The 21,587-nt window shown below is 34.9% G+C and overlaps 1 protein-coding gene across 2 annotated transcripts; it reads right to left on the reverse strand.

Moving 5' to 3' along the window:
- Positions 1-1,447: 1,447 nt before the first annotated feature.
- On the reverse strand, positions 1,448-13,667 carry LOC125650244 (1,25-dihydroxyvitamin D(3) 24-hydroxylase, mitochondrial-like). 2 transcript variants are annotated; one of them, XM_056141971.1, is made up of 11 exons: positions 8,416-8,556; positions 6,605-6,971; positions 5,095-5,288; positions 4,796-4,986; positions 4,478-4,678; positions 4,210-4,382; positions 3,311-3,474; positions 3,147-3,225; positions 2,807-2,963; positions 2,663-2,706; positions 1,448-2,555 (listed from the first exon to the last, which is right to left on the reverse strand). In XM_056141971.1, exons 2-11 carry the CDS (start codon positions 6,890-6,892, stop codon positions 2,448-2,450), a joined length of 1,599 nt encoding a protein of 532 aa, XP_055997946.1. In that variant the 5' UTR covers positions 6,893-6,971; positions 8,416-8,556; the 3' UTR covers positions 1,448-2,447. The 2 variants fall into 2 exon arrangements, with proteins under 2 accessions (XP_055997946.1, XP_048734358.2); XM_048878401.2 differs by having other exon boundaries at positions 6,605-13,667.
- Positions 13,668-21,587: the final 7,920 nt, after the last annotated feature.

Raw genomic sequence — 21,587 nt, forward strand, 5'->3', positions numbered from 1 at the left:
GTCTAAATCCCCCACTGCATTGCATAAACAAGAAGCCAAGTGAAAGTAGAGGAACTGACTTTTGAAGCGGTGATTGTATTCATACGCAAGACCAAACTGATCACGTGACCAAATTCATGTCACACGAAATTGAACATCGATTTCATTAGTACTGTCATAAAAGGAAGTGCATTGGCAAATGTAAATATTTACATTTTAACATCAGATGTCAAATGAAATTAAAGCTTTCACAAAACTTGAAATATAGTAATATTTAGACAAAAAACGTACCATCCAGCAAATGTCATCCATTTTAGGCCTAAGTATCGACTCCTTCTCTGGTCCAACTTGTGTTCGTATCATATACTTTCATATGTTTTCCGCTTTTAAACAGTTATAAAATTAAAGTTTGTAAACAGTTCTGAACCTTTATTTCATAGAAAGAAACACTTGTGCATGTGGTATCCGTAACCTTTATTATATGTATCAGCGACATGAGAAACTCTATTCACCCTCAAAAAATGATTGCCCTCGGGGGACAAGATTTTTCTTACTATACAGACGACATATAAAATTAAGGTTTGAAACTTTCATTAATGTTCTTGCTTACTAAAATCTAACTTAAGGCGGTTTCCCCCTGACATGACGTAGATGTAGTAAGATCCACTTCGTTTAACCCTCTGTTCTTACTTTATTTGCACTATGCGACCCGTCTTAAAGTCAAATTCCTGATTTTCAACTCGGTGCGTAGTGCAATATAATCAAGCAGTTCCATTTCATAAATCGATAAATTTACCCCACTAATACCAAGACCTCAAATACTTATCTTTTATTGAACGTCAATGTTTACATGTACTGGTCATATTCGTATACCTGAGCATCTTACAACTAGTTCAACAAGCTTAAGAACCCAAGGTTAACATTCACATTGTTTTGCAATCCTGCTGCGAATTATACCTGGATGAAATCAGTCTTCATTTATCTTAGATAGAGATTACGAATTTATGTTCCACTTCAGATATGGGTTATGCCTGTCTGTTCCCATGTAAAATGAATTTTATTTTTTAATGATCAGTACACAATAATCCAAAACTACCAGCGTTTCGAATTTTGGTCAGTCGTACTTTGGAAAAGAAAACAATATTATGTTGATCCTTGGTGACCCATGTCTTTTGCAGCACCATCCATTTTGTCATGGATATCACGACCTATGACATTGTCATAACGAGGTTGCCTACGATTTTGTCTTGGGAGTCGCCATGTTCATATTATGTCCCCCTCTACATGTAATTGATGCAGCGGTCTTTAACACAGATATTGCTATTATGAATTGCTATTGTAATCTCTATCTATCTCTAGCTTTTAGATAGACTACATACACCTGAGAATAAATGAGTTTTAATGAATGTTATTATCAAAACTCGTCTTATTTTTCGTGACTTTGCACGTGGAAAGATAAAAAGAGACGTTTTCACTTGATTTTTTATTTATTTCATTTTACACAACTAACAAAAGATGTGTCGTATAGAATTGAGGTATAAATTGCTTTCCATAAATTATTATGCATGTCGAATTACATTCAGTTAAAAACAGTTCTAATCAATTCAATAAAATTCGTCGAAACAACACCCAAGAAGGGATAAGACATATCTCAAGTCCAACATGACAGCGCGTGAACGTACTTTACAAAGTAACTTAAAGTGTCGCACATTTCAAGACCCTTAAGGTCACTAGTCCCAGGTGTGCACATATCATTAACATTGATGAAATTTTTCACTGTACATGTCAAAGAGCGACGTATGATTAGAATGTCTTACAATTCATCAAATAAAAGCTATCTTCATGACAAATAAATATTGCACCTTGAAATCGTATTATTATCCCTTCAAACGAATTTGATCAGAGTCATCCGTATAACGTTAAGAGATGACAATATCTTTCTGACAAAGGGATGATGCCTTACGTTTCGTATCGTGGATTTGTTTCTTTAAATCAAACGTTACAAAGGACCTTAAAACTCGTTTGAAGAGATTCGTCAAATAAATAAATGAAAGATTACTTGCAATGCAAGTGAATGACACAGTATCGTAATATGTAAATGCAACGATAAGTAGTGAAAGATATTAAATGAAACTTGCATTGTATAAAAAGCCAATAAGAATCACATGAAACATGATAGTGAACATATCAATACCCGTCTGTTCCGAGTCTATCACGAACGTGAGAAGCACCCATGGCATCTGTACACGAGAGGTTATGTACAATCTGACAAGTTCAAACACTGGTCTCTCTGGCAAACACGTGTATGCGATATAGCCATGTAAGGTAGAACTGTCACTTCAGGGGTAAAGGAAGAGAATAAGTCACTCTGTACGGGAACATGTTGTTCTGGATTTCGAAAGTTTCCTCTTGTTGTCGGAACAAGGTTTGTTAGATGTGGTTTTCCCGAGTCCCTGAGCCTTCTCTCCTTATCGGTCAATGAACTGAATGGGAATTTCTCGATGTTTAGGGGTTATAACAGTCCGTACAGTTGTTTCAACATCCCCGTCAGATTCCATCCAAAAGCTTTGTATCGTCTAAAATGAACGGTAACACACCTTTAACATTTTGCATTCTTCAAATCATGTCTATTTTTTTGTATCATCTCGTTAACGATTTCACAGAATAAATACAGTTCACTTACTTTTATTAAAGTGGTAAATATCTGTTGCTCTGCAATTCTTCTGCCTGTAAATTTAAGTCAATGAAAATATGAAAATTATTCAAATACGGTATTATATCTCTTTTTCGTTAAATGTTTCCGGAAGATGGCAACAATCAACCTTACCAGCACACATTCTGGAACCGAATCCAAATGGCAGCATGGCAAAAGGGTGCCTCTCATTTTCAGAACTTCGCAGCCATCGTTCTGGTCGAAATTGTTCAGGCTCAGGAAAATATTTTTCATTATAGCCCATAGTATATCCATTCAGTAAGACACAAGTCTGTGAATAAAATTTTCAATATTTAAAGCCGAGTTCCTAGTAATATCAATGAAAGGTGAAGATAACGAACAGTAATCAATCCTATACCTCCTATAAGCAATACAAAATATAGAGTTGGGCAAACACGGACCCCTGGACACACCAGAGGTGTAAAATGCCTATACAGTGACTTTTATAACTTACATTTTTGGGTATGACGTGACCATTTAAAACAGTGTCTTCTTGCATGACTCTCGCATTGATTGGTATGATAGGATACATTCTGGAAAAACAAAAGATTGTTACAAAACTACTCACGTTGAATCTTCCATAAAAATCATTATCATTATTCAAAATATGAAATTTACCTTAAGCTTTCTTTCAGAACTGCCTTTAAATATGGCATGTTCTGGAGGTTTTCGGAGGTGCAAGGGTTTCCATTACACACTGTATCGACCTCCTGATGTAATCTCTCCTGGGCATTTGGATTTTTTGCAAGAAGGTACATGGCAAACCCAAGTGCATTTGAAGACTGTTAAAAGAAAGATTAAGCTCTAGCTTACACCCAAAATGATTATTGCTATTAAAGCGCAGAACACTGCGATGTATAGGTCATCTGATATGCATAAAATTTGTGGGTCTCTTGATATGGAATACAATTAATGAAGTTCGTTAGAAAATACAGAATGAAAACTACGTCCATGTGGTCATATAAAATGTTATCGAATGACTGTTTAAGCACTTGAATTGCTAATGACAGTATCAGTTTACACCAGAGTTCCCTAAGTATTGGGTTAACTGGTAGATAAATTTTCCCGCAATCACCCGATAATCATTGTTAAACTGTCAGTCATCTTTTCCGCATTGTTACCTTATATAAAAAGAATTAACAAGATGTCATCTGATTAAAAAGTACCCTCTCATGCTTAAAAGCTTCGGCGACCGGCTGCGGTCTCCCGTGACCACAGCATCGTACATACATGCGTGCCTGTTTAATTTTGCTGAACAAGTCCCCCAGTTGTATTTCAATACCGTTAAACTAAGAACTATAACTCAAAAAGGTCAGCCACAAGACCACCCAATATTCATCAGATTGATCTATTTATGTAGTCATAAAATTCTGGTCAGTGCCATTCAAGTGAAACTTTAATTAGGTTGCTTTGTCGTGTGAAATAACTTTTCATCGCAGCGAATTGCTCTATCACTTTTTTTTTTTTTTTTTTTTTTTTTACATTTATTCATGTTTTTATTCGATTCGAAAACGTACCGTATCGACTCCACCTAGAAGCAGTTCTGTGGCATTGACATAAATCTCGTCTATGTTCAACTTTGTGTGCGATATCAAGTGCCGCAAGACACCTGTGGTGGTTTCTTTTTCAAGTTCTCCGCTCTGGAGGGAATTTTGAATTTCAGTAATTCTGTTTTCGATTAATTCCGTAGCTAAAATATAATGAAAGGTATTATAGATATATATTCTTCCATACAGATCAGAAATTTGTGTATGAACGTCGCAGACCATATGGTGCAGTACTTACCAACTGAGAAAATGGTATCCCATGCTTGTACGTGAACTCTCCATGGTTTGGTGTTGAGTTTTTTGTGAACTTCTGGGAAAACCATCAATTCATGACCCGTCAAGAACATATTTCCTACAGCTTCGATAAAATCGGCTATTCTTGGCTCAATTTCGTTTTCCAGGCAACCCACATTCTTTTCCAAAATGATTCCCGTGCCACCTGCAAAAAGAATAAAATAACGATATATACATGTTTACAGTTTTGGATATATCTTACAAATAAAGGCCAAAAACAAGCCAAATCCCCATATATATATATATAAAATCAGCCACTTACATTCTAACGCCCATTTACTGAGCTCTGAGCTAAGTTGTGCAACAGATCCTTCGTTGTTTCTGAGAAATCTTAATCGGTTTACGAAAAGATCAGAAACTCCGTTCAGGATTCCAGTATATTCTGCGACTGTTTTGGGTCTCAAAGTGTGCTTTGCTGTTGACTGGCGCATCTTATGCCACTCTGGTCCAACACTACCGAAAGAACGTGAAGTTTTTAAAAATATGAAATTTACACGATACATGTACAAACCAGAGAGAATTCATATTACCATTTTATGTAAAAGACGTGTGAAAACTTACGAGGACATCACACCAGCATATTTCTGATTACGGAATTTCCTATAAAGAACCCATGACTCGTAGGGAGGTCGAAGTGGATATTTTCCCTCTTTCCGAACGAGTTCTTCTACAATATCTGGATCGGCAATTGACACATTTGTAACAGGTCCCAGTTTTTCTTTGAACATGCTTCCGTATTTTCGGTGAAATCGTCTCTGTAATTTATACAACTTGAAGTTAGAATGTGACAAAAAGCATCGTATGGTAAATTTCTTCCTAACTGCAAAATCTTTCAGATCATCTGCTTTGTACAGAAAATTTCTCTATTTCTAGAATGTACAATTGACAAAAGTTTTTATATAAACTTAGGGGAGCTAAGATTTGTGTTTTTAATAAAAATAATAAAAAATAACTTCTTTTCGAGTTCTGCTTATCGATAGTCAAGCAGCCAAATACACGATCATCTTTCGACAAACATTCTTTATGGCACAAATTAGCATATTAAGTCGATTGACGGGTTTAAGGAAAAGATTATTTCTGGCAGAATGGTGTATTTTTGTAGCTAATATTTCCATATCGTCTGACGTATGCTAGCAAAATCAAATTCTTCAGTTTCAAGACATGATAAGTTTCAGTAAATAGAAATGCACTTTAATCACACGGTAATCAATGACATTCTTGTACAACGTTCACAATACCTTCACTATCCTTTTAAAATATTGCATTGACATAGATACACCGCTCGGTGCACGTACACTGGGGGTAAGCATGCCTGGGGTCAATGAGTAAATATTGAATATATACTTGAGTGTGTACCAAAAAAAAAACCACGGACGGTTTTCCTAATGTCCTTTAGTTTCTGACAAGGTGTTTGCTCAGATACATAAACGGGTAAAAACTGTTTGTGGACATACATAAAAGTTAACGTCCTGCCACCGATTATGGATGGTCTCGAGTGGAGATGTAGGTAACACTGTATAAATCTCATGTCATTTAATAAACAAATAATCCATTAAAAAGCAGTAAACAAATAATCCACTAAAAAAGTTGAAAATCGCTAAGAATGTTTTCTGGTCTACATCTAAGCAGCGTGACGACACATTATTTTTCTCTCTTCTTTATACTATATGTAAAGAGGTCTTCAGTATATGCATGTATGTACTGTTATACTTTTTTCTCTGAGTTCAGCAGACAGCACCATCAGTTAAGTCAATCCGACGTAAATTTTCTATAACATGACAAGACCCTATCTTGGCGTCAAGGGGTGCAATGATCCGAGGCTCACCTCGACACGACTGGGCTTCAATTGAATTATCGGAGATAATCACCTATATCCCAAAATTCCATTCATTACTCTCTTTTTTTCAAAAATATATGAATGGAATTTTAGAGACTAAATTCTAGGCATATATTTTACAGCCAACAGGAGACTTCCATAATATTTGTTTTAGGTTAAGAACGACAGAAATACCAGAATGCAAAGTTGCTAAGGAAGACGGTACAAAATACACAAAAGATTTTTTTCGCTTACCTGCACTTCATGCATTTGTCCTCTGTTGGCTTTCCTGAAATATTCCGGAGCTGTCCCAACAACCGGGTAACCCCGGGGCCCAGGTAAATCATCAATTGTTTTCAGTTTCGTATCACTTTGGGATATATCCGCAATGTCTGTTCTATCGGCAACAGCTTCAGCAATAAGTCTAACTCCCGACATTGATTTTTGCGATACGTCTGTAAAACAGTTCCTTTTCTGATTTTGAAGAAGTTTCTTCGCTGCAAAACTCCTCGAAAAAAGTCTCTGTACTGTGCGTTCTGACATGGTCAATACAATCTGTTCTTTTATGCTTCCACGGACGAAATTTACGATTTTAAATCCACACAAATCCAAGAGAAATATTCTGCAATGAAATAAAATTAGCAGTGGTGAATTTGACTTCCAATTAATCACATTTCATTGATGTATTATTCTTCCAAACACCAGCGGAGCTCTTCTCTCGCTGGCTGCAAAGAGCTGTATGCCACACCGTGTCAGTGAAATTCTTTATATAGCCCCAGTGCTTCCGCACGGAGCGTTTACAATAAGCAGGTAAAGGTAAAAACGATTATTACCGGTCTACATTGCGACCACAATATTTAAAAACTAAGTTTAAAGTAGATCTAATTGTTTATGAACATTAAAGATGGATGGATTTCAATGCTGGTAAAATAATCGGGGGGAAATTCTTCATTAAAACACTTGAATTCTAATGCCTCGGTAGAGTTATCAAATATTTAGTGAATTGTATTCTCGATAATAACAAATCAAACTTAAACTATTGTCTGAATACACCCAGTTAAACCGCAATCTATCTTGATTCGGTTTATCTTCTGAGGAGCCAATAACTGACAGTCGGCGGATACAAGTATGTGACGTTTTATATCATTACTAATGCTTCAAATTTTTTTAAAACTAAAAGTTAGAATTTGAATGAGAACTCTGTGGTATACGGTGATATAAACTTAGTTTTATTGAAATTCTCTAAACGTTTTATATTCTAAACGGGAAAAGGGGGATTTGGAGTTCTTTCATGCACCTCTTTTTTTTTTTTTTTTTTTTTTTTTTTTTAGAAATTTCTATCACTGCTGAAAGAGAAAAATCGTGTACTTAGCATTCCTTCCTTATGAACGATCGCAAATTTAGAATGGTAAAAAACTGCTCATTCTACAATGCGACCTATTTTGAAGTAGATTATGTTCTGCAATGAAACAAAATGGTTAAAAAAAAAAAACAATGCGTCTTACATTGAAATGGAATGGTAAAATTCACCGTCAATAAATGACACCTTTTATATTTCTCAAACGACGCATTTTTCACTTTTATTCCTTTAATTACGTGTTTTCATAACGCTTTCTTATAACTTTTACTTATAATTTTGATAAGGGGACCGGTGGCGATTTGCCTATCTGGAAACAATAACTTTTAAGCATAATATAAATATACCGTAAAATTATGCGACCTGTTATTTTGTTTCTACGTTTAAGTTGAAGGGCGATGAAATTTTTTGCTAAAATATCCTGCAGAATTTATATACCAAATACATGTCCATTATAGAAGAGAAGATTTTTTAGGGGTGTGTTTTCCCCTTGGTTGTTGTTTTAATTGCTGGGCATCAAGGAAGGGCTGTCACGAAATGGTTTGGAAACTAATTGCTGACTTCATTTTTTTTTTTTTTTTTTTTTTTTTGCATTGAAAGTGTAATATATATAATATTGTACATATAAACGGGGAAAACGATTTTGTATTATGCCACGATATAAATGAAACATGCACAGTGTAATGTAAATCACACCTGCTTATCTTACCTGTGCTTAAAAAATCCACACAGAAAGGGAATGATTCTGTCTGATTACACTTGTAATACACCACAAAGTTTTTACTCCGGCATGCTATTCATCGACACATACACTGCACGCAAAGACACCGATGGCGTCTATTTATAGCGTACGAGCGCTGTTTTCACTCATTCATAAGTCGGCAAAGGGGCAGGGCCTAAAGGGTAAACAGGCCGAAAAAGCCTTGTATGGAATGTCAGTGCCGTGCGGCGATTGGCTAGAAAGACATTTTTGTCAGCTAGGGCAAATGTGATTGGACGGTTCATATGCATTGATGCGAGCAGAAATCCACCTTCTCAGTTTGTTTTGTGTTTTCATCGAATGATTGATGAATAGACTTAACTCCGATTTTCTCTTCACTTGCCAAATTTCATTCATGTGGCACTACCCGCTTGTTCCTGTCAGTTTGCTACCTATTAATAAATTTGTAGATTATTTAGCGATTAACGTCGTTGAAAAGTATACCCTTAATATTGCACATTTGCTATTTTGAAGAAGCATTATATAATGAGTGAATATTTCAATGCGATGGAAAAAATAACCAAATAAATTTTTGCGTGGCTTGATAGATAACATAACTTTTTTAGGCATTTAAAAATTTCACACTTGTTTAATTGAATGTGAAGCATAAATTTTATATTCATTTAAAATTTGTGAATGTAATCAGACAAATTTGAATTTCTGGGAATTTCACTTAGTATCATTTCAAAATCATATTTTGTATTGACTTCGTCAGCTGTAAAATACTGGCAGCCAATTTGTCCGTGTTGCGAGTATTGTACGCATTGCACTCGTTCAGGGGTTTCCCATGCTCTCTGTAATTCTTTCTCGTTTCATTTCGATTATTTTCATTCCTTATATGTATTTTTACCCTGCAAATTGCAAATCTAAACTCAAGGAATTTTGGGAATACATGGGAAAACCCATAATATAAATAATTTTAGCAAATTACACCAAACTGAAATTTACGACCCTGGGGTTGCAGAGTGCATGAATATCTTGGGAGCGATTTGTATCCACTGATTGTTTCCAGGGATAATTAAATATCATATTCTACAGCATAAATATTTCAATCATTCCTTTGGCGACCAAATGCTCTAGAGTCTGAGGTGAAGAAGTGCACTGATAGCATCATAAGTGTCTTACGACATTCTGTTCTTCTGTCAACAAAAAGAGCGTTTTTGTCACATTATCGATTTCTGCAAAGACCACTGGAGAATAAAATTACTTTTTAATTGGTTTTAAAGCAGACGTTATTGATCTATAAAAATTATTTTCAGTACCATTACTTTGATGCATTTCTTCCTACTCAATCTGTACATTTCATATACAATTTACAAGGTTAACGTCGACTGTTGCACTCAATGACCTATCTACAAACTTTGTGTCATGACTCGGGGGCAGTTTTTCTATCGTAATGTCCGCTGTAGTTTCTTTTCATTCAGTCTGCCAAACTGTCACGGGCGTTGTTGTGGACACATTATTAAATTTATCACATCATTTAGCCTACTGCGTCAGTCTGGTACTAGATCTAGGATGAACAGAAACCAAAACTACAACATTCTTCCTGTGGTGTAAAATACTAAGAGTTGAGAAAGGTAAACTAGATTCATTTAGGGGTTTTTGTTTCTTTACTAAGGTTGTTGAACTAACATTATAGATAACAATGGGTTTATTTCTCCTCACAAAATGGGTTTAATTCCTTGAAACACTTTTTGAGACACAATGTTAAAAAAGAAGAAGAATGATCGGCACAGGTAAACAGTTTTTATTGTAATTTCTTTCGGATTACAGAACCATGTAAGAAGCATAAATGCCAGACATTTTTGCACCTACCACCAAAATGACATTGCATCTGGAAAAATGATAGTTCGGCGTGGTTCCGTCAAAAATAATGGTTCATTGCCGTAACTCGTTCACTTGGTTGTACTGAAAACGGAGTAGGCGAGAAGAAAACGCGATGTAGACACCTGTTTAAACTGAAAGGTTTCGTTTACTTCCATCTTTCAGGTCCATCCAAAAATAAAGCATCTTATGACTTCACTGCACCCCAGCACCGACGAAAAAAGAACTAGGAAAATAAACTTTGGGTAAATCCAGGATGGCACGAGGTTAATCCGGTGCTGTACCTAGCACCAGCTAGGTCACTGAAAGCATTAATTGTAATCATAATGATTGTTTTCTATATGATGGCACTAACAAAATATGCACACTGATTCTGGCTTCACTCTATAACAACCCATCTATATCTTAAGGTGATGGCTGGGTCTTTCCTTGGATTCTTGTGCAGAAAAAGCATTTACAAATATGAAAAATTCTTCAATGCTACATTTTCTGCTCGATTAGTTGCAGAGTTACATGAGAAAGGGGTTATATGTTTGTTTTGAAAATACCCTCTGTTGACGTCATGGTAGATTTAGAATCCAGTAGCAAAAAAAAAAAAGGTCTATTGCAATTGGTGGATGTTTCAACTCCGATAATCCAATAAAACTGGCTTCAGTCGAATGATGAAAATGTACTCAAGGTCAGAAAATGTTACATGCGTTGACAAATAGGATGAAGATAGCTTACACCAAAACCTCGAAAGGGGGCAGTGACACGTTGCCACCTCAATACAAGAGCTTCCTTTTATACTTATGAATTGGACCATCATATTTGACAGGAATGGGGTGAAATAACGTTCGGCCATCAATTAACTGTGTCCTCTAAGAACTGGAAAGACGATTTTGGCATTTGTGAATTATTCTTTAAGAATTTTAAATATTATTGTTATATCATGTGTAGTGTATTAAATTGCCGTAGTATCTTAGGTTAACCTTGACGTGTGCACGTAATCACATTCGAAGTATGTTATCATAGTGTATATAAATCTTCATTTTTTCACCGAGTATATGCATTTTGAACAAAATAAAATTTTATTATTCTTTAAATGCTTTCAGTGGCTGTGGGGTTTTTTTCTCTTAAAGATTAACAATGATACACATAATGGTATCTTTAACACACCCGTCAGAAATTTGATGAGGTGTTTCAGTTTTACTATAAATCTAGAGGATGTAGGGGTGGACTGGTTGTTAAAATATCACCAACTCGATATACATACAAAATATCAATGTAGCCTATTTTTAGCCCAGGAGAAAAATTTTATAGGCTGAGTCTACTGCATCGTCATTATTAAGGGAGCACTTTTTCATCCAAGAATTTACCAAGTTCAAAAACCTGCAATATCCATGAAAATCAAAATCCAAGCATTTTGCAAAAATTCTAATACCAATAGAAACCCTGTGAAATGATAGGGCCCCACAATTTCAGATTGAGTTAGATCCGTGTACGGGTTTCTTGTGTTACTCTATCAAAAAATGCAGGAAGTTCACCAAACGGGATTTTGATGAAAATACGAAAGAAAAAAAACACAGTTTATAAAAAAAAAGGAACATCTTCAATACCCATATACTGTTTGAAATAAAGGGTCCTGGCTAGTTTGATGAACAAACCATATTATATACTATGATAATCTTTGTGTATGTAATAACTAATTTCACTTAAAGGGGCATCACTTTTGGGAAAGAGGGTGATTTACGTTTACATGTTTACAACATGTACATTTCAATACTAAGTATTTGAAATTATCCTTAATTTCAGATTTTCTTGAGCAGCCATGCGTAACAGCTATTTTAAAAATATGGCTGTTTTATGGTGATGTCAACTTTATCATTAGTTAGTAATGTTTTCTTAGTGATAATCTTATACGGCGTTTCAATTTTTCATATTTCTCGATAAAAGTAGAAAATAGCCCATGCTTCCATTGTGTTTATATATCCACCATGATATATAACTTTAATATTTCAAAACAATAAATAAATTTATAACTTACATGAAATTACTAACCTAGAATTTATTCTTGAGGTGTGGTATGGTGGTGTCAGTACACGGGGATGGATAGAGGAATTTTTGAAAGGAGGGATTCTGTCATTAATTTTGGTTTTCAAAGCAAGGTTCGACTCTCAAAAAGCGTTATTTTGACCTTTTTTAGCAAAATAATCTGACAAAGGGGGGGGGGGGTTGCCGATCCCCGGACCCCCCACCCCCACCCCACCCTTATGGATCCGCCACTGGCCCAATTAGTATTTGTAGTGGTAGTAATCGGCATCGTTAGGAAAACGTGGAATAAGAACGTCATAATCTAAAAGGAAGGCACATAGCAAAACTGGGACGGGCGGAGATAAGTACAAACCAGACACGCAGACATTGCTGTATCACAATATATTTACGCCCCCATCCAAAACAATTGTACTTATTTGCTCGATAAAGAAATTGGCAGTTGTTCAGAGGGATAAACCTCACAAATCAAAATTGTATATGATTGTCCTTGATAAACACTAAAGGTTAATTTCAGTTTTAATCTGCCTTTCCCACCTTCAATGAGTTCATGTAGTGAAATTTACTCAAACTTGCTAGAGTAGGAAAGAGGTTGTGTGACGAAAATGGAAGGAATAACAACCTGTTTTTTGTCCTTTCTGCAAAAAAAATCCCCACCTTATTTTATTGTTGTAAAATTATGTCAGCGCACTGCTTAACGTAATTTCTTGTGATCAGTTTATGCCTTCTGCGCCAAATTTAGGGATTCCGCTACGCAAAGAGCTCATTCATAACAGCTGATAATTCCCGCCTGATCCTCTAGTTTGGAACCGTAGTTGCCAACATTTTTGTTTGGTCGAACTTATTTTTGCTCTCATAAGTTCATAGGTTCGGCACATAGGTATCTTAAAAGATTTTGTGGTCAAAAGGTGTTTCCCGTATCTACATTGCTGTTGATTTTTTTCCCTCTACTATGATGTGCATGTGTATTCCAATGCTCTCGCAAATATATATTGTATGATAAACAGAACACAAATAGATAACCAGATATGCGCAGAACCACGTTAACTGCCAACTTACTATATGGGTGAAAAGAAGATTCTGATAAACAGTTTTATTGCACTTGCCACGTGATATTTCTCAGCAAACCCCATTCATGTCAGTACACCGTACCGATTAAAAAGTACCCATCTCCAGAATTTATAAGTACATGTAGCTCGTCATTTGAAATGGTAAACATCTTGGAATAAATCGGAAAACTCGTGCATTGTCTTATTTTGTTTAACATGGAACTATCAAATACATACAGCACAAGTCAATCAGAATTGCAATTAATGTTGATTACAATATTCGTATTAAAAAAAAACCCAGCTTTGCTTTCAAACGCATTTAAAATAATGATAAATGTGAGGCTTATGAAGAAGTATACAAAGAACAGCTCTAGAATACATACAAACTCTTCATATATATGAATAAAAACGTAATTCTTGAATATCTCTAAATATTATTCAACATTTTGATCAAGCTTCTTCGATCGAAGAACATTTAACAAATTGTAGGGGTAAGAAGCATACTACGTCTATCAACTCCCACTTCCTGCCCACAAAGTAAATACGCAAGTCTTGGTATATAAAGGGTTATATTTCTCATACAGAGGTCTGAAAACGATTGGAAGATAAATGGATATGTGATGTTTTCAAATCATATTGCTTATTTTCGTTGGAGGTTTTTTTTCAAAGTTTTTTTTTTATTTTATCAATTTATCATTATTAATTTTTTTTTAATTATTGAGACTTGGATAGGACTAAATACCTCAATCTATACTATTGCAGCAGCAGTTCGAAAGAAATGCTAATTGCTAAACTTAGATGGGTGCACAGTCTGGAAATTATGTAATAAGTCTTTTTTACATGGCTATCTTTTGTATGACTAATGACCATTCAAGCTACACACATTTTTTTTTTCAAGAATTCTTATTTAAAAAGCTCGTGCACTTCTCGCCCACCTTATGAGCTGTTCACCTAATAAATAGTTAAAAATGCCAAATTAAATATTCAGACTTGTACCTTTGTTATCTAAGGCGCATATCTATATAATTTTCATGATTATTTCTCAACGTTCCCACCAATGAATAAGTATTTGGGTGTTTCCACTATTTCCCATCGCGTTTCGAAATCGCTTCCGTATAGGGAGTGATCCGCCGAGCAGGATACTTTCTTGGTTTGTCAATACACTGAAGGTTAAGAACTAAATTATCATAATAAGTTATAATGATACATCATACATGTACAAAAACACTACATAAAAATGTTAGAATACAATTACAATTTTAAAGACCTCCTCCCCTGTATGAACTTGTGTTCAGAAAATACATTTCTTGTTTCCATGTGTCTTTTTTGACAATTGCAAAATTATTACATGACTTCATTAAGTCTCAATGTGGTTTTTTTTTTCTCGGAACATTTCTAATTTCTATATTGACGGCAATTTTCCAAAGGTTACATTGTAATATATCCAGTACAGACGACCGTTTCCTAGAAATAGAAGTTGGTAGTCAATCCAGTACTTTTACTTGATACCGTTCTTTAACGAGGGTTCTCAGATCTCTGCTATTTTAAACGTCCAAAAACTTCCATGCATTTCAGAGCATTCAGAACTTCCACAATACCATTTAAATATTATCATACATTCATTTAGCTTTGATACAAGACATTGTATATAAATGAATTTTCCTTTAACCTTTTAGTGATTGAAATTTTTAATTTAGTGCTGTTTATACTTAATATACCTTTGTACTCCGAGAAACTTTAATGGATGCACTTTATTAAATGACTTGCTCGGATAATGCAATAACTTGTCAGTTTTATTTTATTACTTCCATATAGAGTGCGCATGCACGCAGGTTTTGCCCGAATGTTGATAGTGCTCTATAACTTATTCACAGTACATTTTGAATGGGAAAAAAACCCACCATAATATTATTTTCCGTATTTTGACATTACACAGAAAACTATTTTAAAAGTACCAAATGTCTAGTTTGACTGTATTCGGGATTTTATGTCCCCTAATCATGCAAACACCCTAGACATTCATTTCTTATGTTTCTTTATATTATATCAAGTTGAAACGTTACTTTGTATCGGTGTTTTCATAAACATAGATTACACAGCATAAGGTTTATGTGTAACAAAATATTGGTAAATGGTTTTTTTTTTTTTTAATCAAGAACCACTTCATGAGGTTTACATGTAATTAAATATATATTCGTGTAATAGAATCGGACTCGCATTAAGAAAGTAATCCCAACAACAAGGCCAAGGACACTGGGAAAAAAGTGTATGTATCTCTAGAAATCTACGAGGAACGAAAAATTATATGGACGGTGTATAAAATTATACTGTGAGAAAAAAGTATGAAATTGTTCTCCATATAAGACATGTTTCAACGAAGGAAATATACGACACTCTTTTGACACAACCTCTGTTTGATTCGCAGATCACCAACGACTGTAGTGTCAGGTCTGGTCCTGTTAACTCTCTGACGACGGTATGTCCGGGCCAACATTTCATGTTTCCTAACAAGAACAACGACTTTGTTCAAATAAATTTAGGATACCAATGTGATCACAATCTTGGCTTGTATTTTGTCCAAATGATAGGAGTTTGGTTTACAACACACAAGAGATTTTTAGAATGCCTGTGCATCAAAAACTTAGCATTGGAAAGAGTATAATACTGCGCCTTTAATGACCTTGACATGTCCAAACAATCTATTCTCTTAATTACATGTAATTAAGTCAAGGTCATTGAGACTAGCTCAAGTCACTAGGAAGGAAATAATTGAACTTTAATTTTCTCTTGGCAGAAAAGTGATTTTTGGTTCAATGAGGTGCTCGTCCTGACATTACATGTAACTTTCATTTGTTTGGGTCAAAGACCAAAAGAGAAAATTTGATTCGGGTTTGTTTGATGATTGGTTGGTTGTTGATATTTTCAAATTTTGCAGTGTTATTTATATACACAGCGAAGACAGTTCACTCGTTATCTTATATATAACACTTCAAGATTCCGGAGTGCGAAGTTCAGAATATATGCTCCATTTTGAAAGTTTATGTCACATGCATAAATATCTTACGGATAATCCCGTGGGGATCCGGGTTAGAATAGGTCCTCAGTACCCCCTTTCTTGTCGTAAGAGCCGAGTAAATGGGGCGGTCCTTCGGATGAGACTGCAAAAACCGAGGTCCCGTGTCACAGCAGGTGTGGCACGATAAAGATCCCTCCATGTTCAATGGCCATAAGCGCCGAGCATAGGCCTAAATTTTGCAGCCCTTCACCGGCAGTGGTGACGTCTCCATATGGACGAAATATTCTCGAGGGAGTTAAACAATATTCAATCAATCTAATGGATATTTCATTCAAATGGTTAATTGAGAACCAATTGTAATTTCAATTATTTTCAAATCTGACACGGATTACAGTATTCTAATCATCATAAAGCATTGTAGTTAAATGGAGATTTCTACGCGTTTCAAAAGTAACTACAAAATCGAAATATAGTATACTTATTACTTACCATTAGTGCAGATTTTATTTAATAAATACATGAACGCGCACTTCTAGTGGTTAGAGCCATTTTCGATTTATGTAACATGCACTGAAAATTATTTGGGATAAACTAAGACCTGTGAAACTATTAATAACAAGCTAGGCTCCAACACGACCTTCCTCTCTTTTCACAGAGCACAGTAGGACGTTTAAAAAAAAGCGACAGCGCATGGTGTCTTATCGCAGCCTTCCATAATACCGTCAGTGTGTTCCAGTTCCGTTAAAAATAGCTATCAAATACGATATTTAGTTTGATCACAATCCCGGGGTATAAAATTGATATATTTCATAACGTCAGAGAGACGTCTTCACAGATTTCTGGTGCGTGTTTACATGCAGAACTGAATAATCTTGCTCGTCGTTTCTAAATCTTCAAAGTGTTGAGTGATTTGAGAAAATGAGTATAAAGCATAAGATTTTTATATCTTACTTCAGAGTGCTTTTCATGACATCATTGGTTTCTCACCTTTTTCCAAAAGTGCTTCTCGTGGAAATATCCCTTGCAGTCATAATTCCACAAGCGTGACAAACCAGATATTATTGGAATCTCAGTAAATCACGAGTACTTAAGTATGTAAAAAGATTCGTTTCTTGATGATTACGGCCTTCAGAACTAGCTTATTCATTCCCAAGCACCTTTTTTGGGAAATATTGACACATAAGTTTAATATCACATAATAACATATGTAATTGACATTTTAATGTTCTTTCCGATCAAATAAACGCCCACATTTATAGACAACAATAGCTAAAGGATGACCTCGAAGTAATTGAATATGCTAACATCAGAAGGGAAATTTCCACCTAATTGTAATGACTGATTATAATTATCTACGATAAAGGATCAAGCATTGGGCATTTCCAAGCAAAAAATACATGTATAATTAGTTAAGATGGCCTTTGACGGATGATTCTTTTTGATGATCTAATTGCACTATACGTCAAGAGTTGTCAACATGCAAAACAAACAATATAACGCCTGTAGATGAAGACTATATAAGAAATACAATATAACGCCTGTAGATGAAGACTATATAAGAAATACAAATTTGAAAATACGTGAGGATAAGAACTGAGACCATTTCGCCATTATACTTCATGAAGCGCGTTAGAGCTCAAAACAAGTCTGCTGGCGTGAAGTGCTGCAGTTCATACACTCATGTAAAGTATGCTGACGTGAAGTGCTGCAGTTCATACACTCATGTATTGACGTTCTGGCGTGAAGTGCTGCAGTTCATACACTCATGTATTGACGTACTACTTTCATTCTTATTGGAATTCGCAGTTGTCAAAATAGACGTTCTATATTTATCAAGATTCCTACGCATTTTGTTCACATCTGCATCGCATTCATGAGGAAATGGCTATCATCACAATTGGTAAAGATATCGAAGGCAAAAACATTGGAAATATAAAATTAGGGATCGTATGACCGAAAATACAACATATCCAATCTAAGAATTTAAAACACATCTATATACGCAGTAGATCTGGTTTATTCTGATGCCCCATGGAGATCAACTGAAAACATGGAGGTGGGTATTAGAAATCTGAGTAAGATCTTGAAGTATTTGTACTTAATACCTGGTGGGATATTTGAGAGTATACACATCCCTCCTTCGACTATGAATATTCATTTAAAATGCCTTAAACGTCATTCCAAGGATCGTCTGTTTTATGGGAATCGTCTGCGCTCGGTGTTGGTTTCCTGTCATTATGACAGACTCGGATGAACTTGGGTAGATGCAGTATAGATACCTGGTTTCGCCGGATGTTGTAGATTTCTCAGATAATTTTCAGCTATTTCTTCTGGAACTGATGTGCGCTAATGTTACAGATGGTGAACTTTCAGGGGTAGGCGTAGTGTTGTTGTTATCTTCAGTCACACAGAGAAAAGATTTCAATTACTCGGTTTTTACGCTTAAACGCAGGAATATCAGTAAAAACGTTTCTTTTTTTATATTTTCTTTGAGAAATGTGCTTATTTTCAACATAATTTGATAACTAGTATTTCAAAATGCTCTTCATATATTCTGAAATATATCTTTAAAAATTTCAAAACTAAACAATCATTGAAATTCTAAGCATCCGTTGAGTAGGTTGTCCCTGTGAACATTCTATATACTTTGGCTAATATTCTGTGCTTAAAATACATTTTAATTAATTTACAATAATTACAATACTGAATATGAGATAGTAAAATCCTTCACAACGGAGTACATTTCACACAGATCAAATATAACAGTGTCCTTATTGGGCCAAAATTTGCAATTCCATTTCTAGACCACACGGAAACAAGCTTTCTGAAATCGCTTTATGGGTTTTCTGAAATGATACTTCTGAAACAAGCATTGTTTTCTGGTTTTCGTTTTTATAAACCACAATTCCAAAGACCAGTTATGTGAAACGGTAAATTTCTTTACATTTTGGTGAGGAACATAGAAAATGAAAGAAAACCATCCGTGTAAAATGTTAGTTTGAACTGTTTCCCCGCGAGTTTATAACTTTTTATGTCCCCGCCATGAAATGGCAAGGACACATGTACAAATATATAGTGTTACATGTACTACTTTCAGTCATAATGTATCTCTGCTACCAATGTACATATTCAACTGATATTTGGAATACAGAAGGTACGTCTTGAGAATATCCAGGTCAAAGTCTTATTTGGTTATGGTTGAATACTTTTTGACAGAGTTGTGCCCCTTGGACTTGATTTTTTTAAAAATAATTCGGTTTCCGCTCTTTATCTCGGCTTTTGAAATTTTAATCAATTCATAGTTTCTATGGATATTTTAAACACTTCCCTTAATTAAGTAAAACAACAAAATAGAGTCCAAGATTTAAACTTCGTATGTCAGCGGGGGCATTCGTGTTGATCAGACACGTCTAGTTGTATATTGCATTCTTTTTAACGACACTGAGATTTGCCTTTTATGTTATTGTTTCATACAAGATTAATTCTTGGTCATGAAAATTTTTATTTCGAAATTTTTACCTCTAGCACATTTACATACAACTTTTTGGCTCGAAAAAAAACCCACTTTACCATACATATGAAACCAACCCTGGTACATACTACATACATATACGATTACCCAGAGCAGAGTATCAAGGGCAGGTGAGTTGCAGGTTGAATACGTAATTGTGAATTTATTAAAATTCAATCAGTTACAACTCATTAAAATGACTGTTGCTGTCTTGATCTATACTGTTGAAAGGGAGGCATTCTGTCGCACACAGTGTTTATGAATTACCCAATGTTTTAGTTGCTTTCACTGTTGTACATGTAAGTAAACATTTGATCTAGCCGACATCATCCAAAACGTTTAATGAGCAGTATAAGTTCACAACGTAGAATGTGAAGGAGGTTTGAAAGTTAGAAATTTTGACCGATTAGATATCTTTAATTAAAATGACCCAAAATTACGTTTCCACACCAGGAGATTGAGTGGGTTCTTTTCTTGATACAAGGTGCCTATGGTCATTCCCTCAACATTCGATTATTCTTATTGTCACCACTGGCACTATGACCTACAAAGGCCTATCAAGGTCAAATGGATGTACTAATATAAAGTAGTAATTACGAGATAAGGTTAATGTAACCATTTTAGGAAGTTGTAATTCCCTGAATATTGTTAAGTCTTAATTACGACTTTTCTGATTGTAATTACGATTACTAATTGTCACACAAAAACTATCTGGAGTTAATACTTAAATTTTTACCCTTATTTTTGAATTCAGTGATTTTTACCATTTTAGACTTCGGTAAACATAATGGCGATTACAAAATTCAAATAATGTATCCAGTTATCTCATCGTCAATATACTAGGTGTTTTAAATTCACGATAAAAAAAAAATCTAATTACAATTGGAAATCAACTTAATCTCGCGAAAATACTATTAGTTCAGCCAACATGCATATTTCCCTATGTACTTTAAGAAATATTCTGCAGACTATACTACCATGCATAGGATTGGACAGAAGGCATGGTGCGCCTATGAACGAACAAGATACAAATAATTACTCAAAACTGTATACATACAGACCATTTTACATACTTTAGTTCAATGAAAAACATGTTAAACAATACAATGAAAATCACACCTCATCATCAATATATGATATAATCAACATATTGCATCTATGTATGAGTGAGAGGTGGGACATTCATAACTCTAAGTATTCTAGATTTTAAAAAAAAAAGTAAATTTGGTCAAAAGTGTTTGGTTTTCACTAATTGAAAGAAACGTTGACTTATGCAATACAATATTTAGTTTTATTGATAAGTCATTTTATCTCCTGTAGGTAAATAGTCTTGTTTTGGTTCTCTCTTTTTTCGCTGTGGCATGTATACTGTAGGCAATGTACATTGTAGAAAGAAAAGTTTAGCCTTCATTCAGAAAACCACATCGTAAGTATTTAAGTGAATCAGTAGGATGCTGGTTATAGTATTTCTGTTTTTGTTTCACGGCTGAACGTGTGCTGTGTTTATCCTGATAAGGTTAATACATGTAGTATCTCGTTGACTACTGGAGGCCGCTGAAGGTGAATTGAATGTATTTATCATGGTATCATTTGCCATCATTGAAACGATTTTAGCTTTTAAGTTTATCAGAGCTGTTAGTTAGATGAAAAGATTTCACTTTTATGTCAACAAAACAAACTAAAAGCTATA

Source organism: Ostrea edulis, chromosome 1 (assembly GCF_947568905.1).
Source record: "Ostrea edulis chromosome 1, xbOstEdul1.1, whole genome shotgun sequence".
NCBI classification, from domain to species: Eukaryota; Metazoa; Mollusca; class Bivalvia; order Ostreida; family Ostreidae; genus Ostrea; species Ostrea edulis.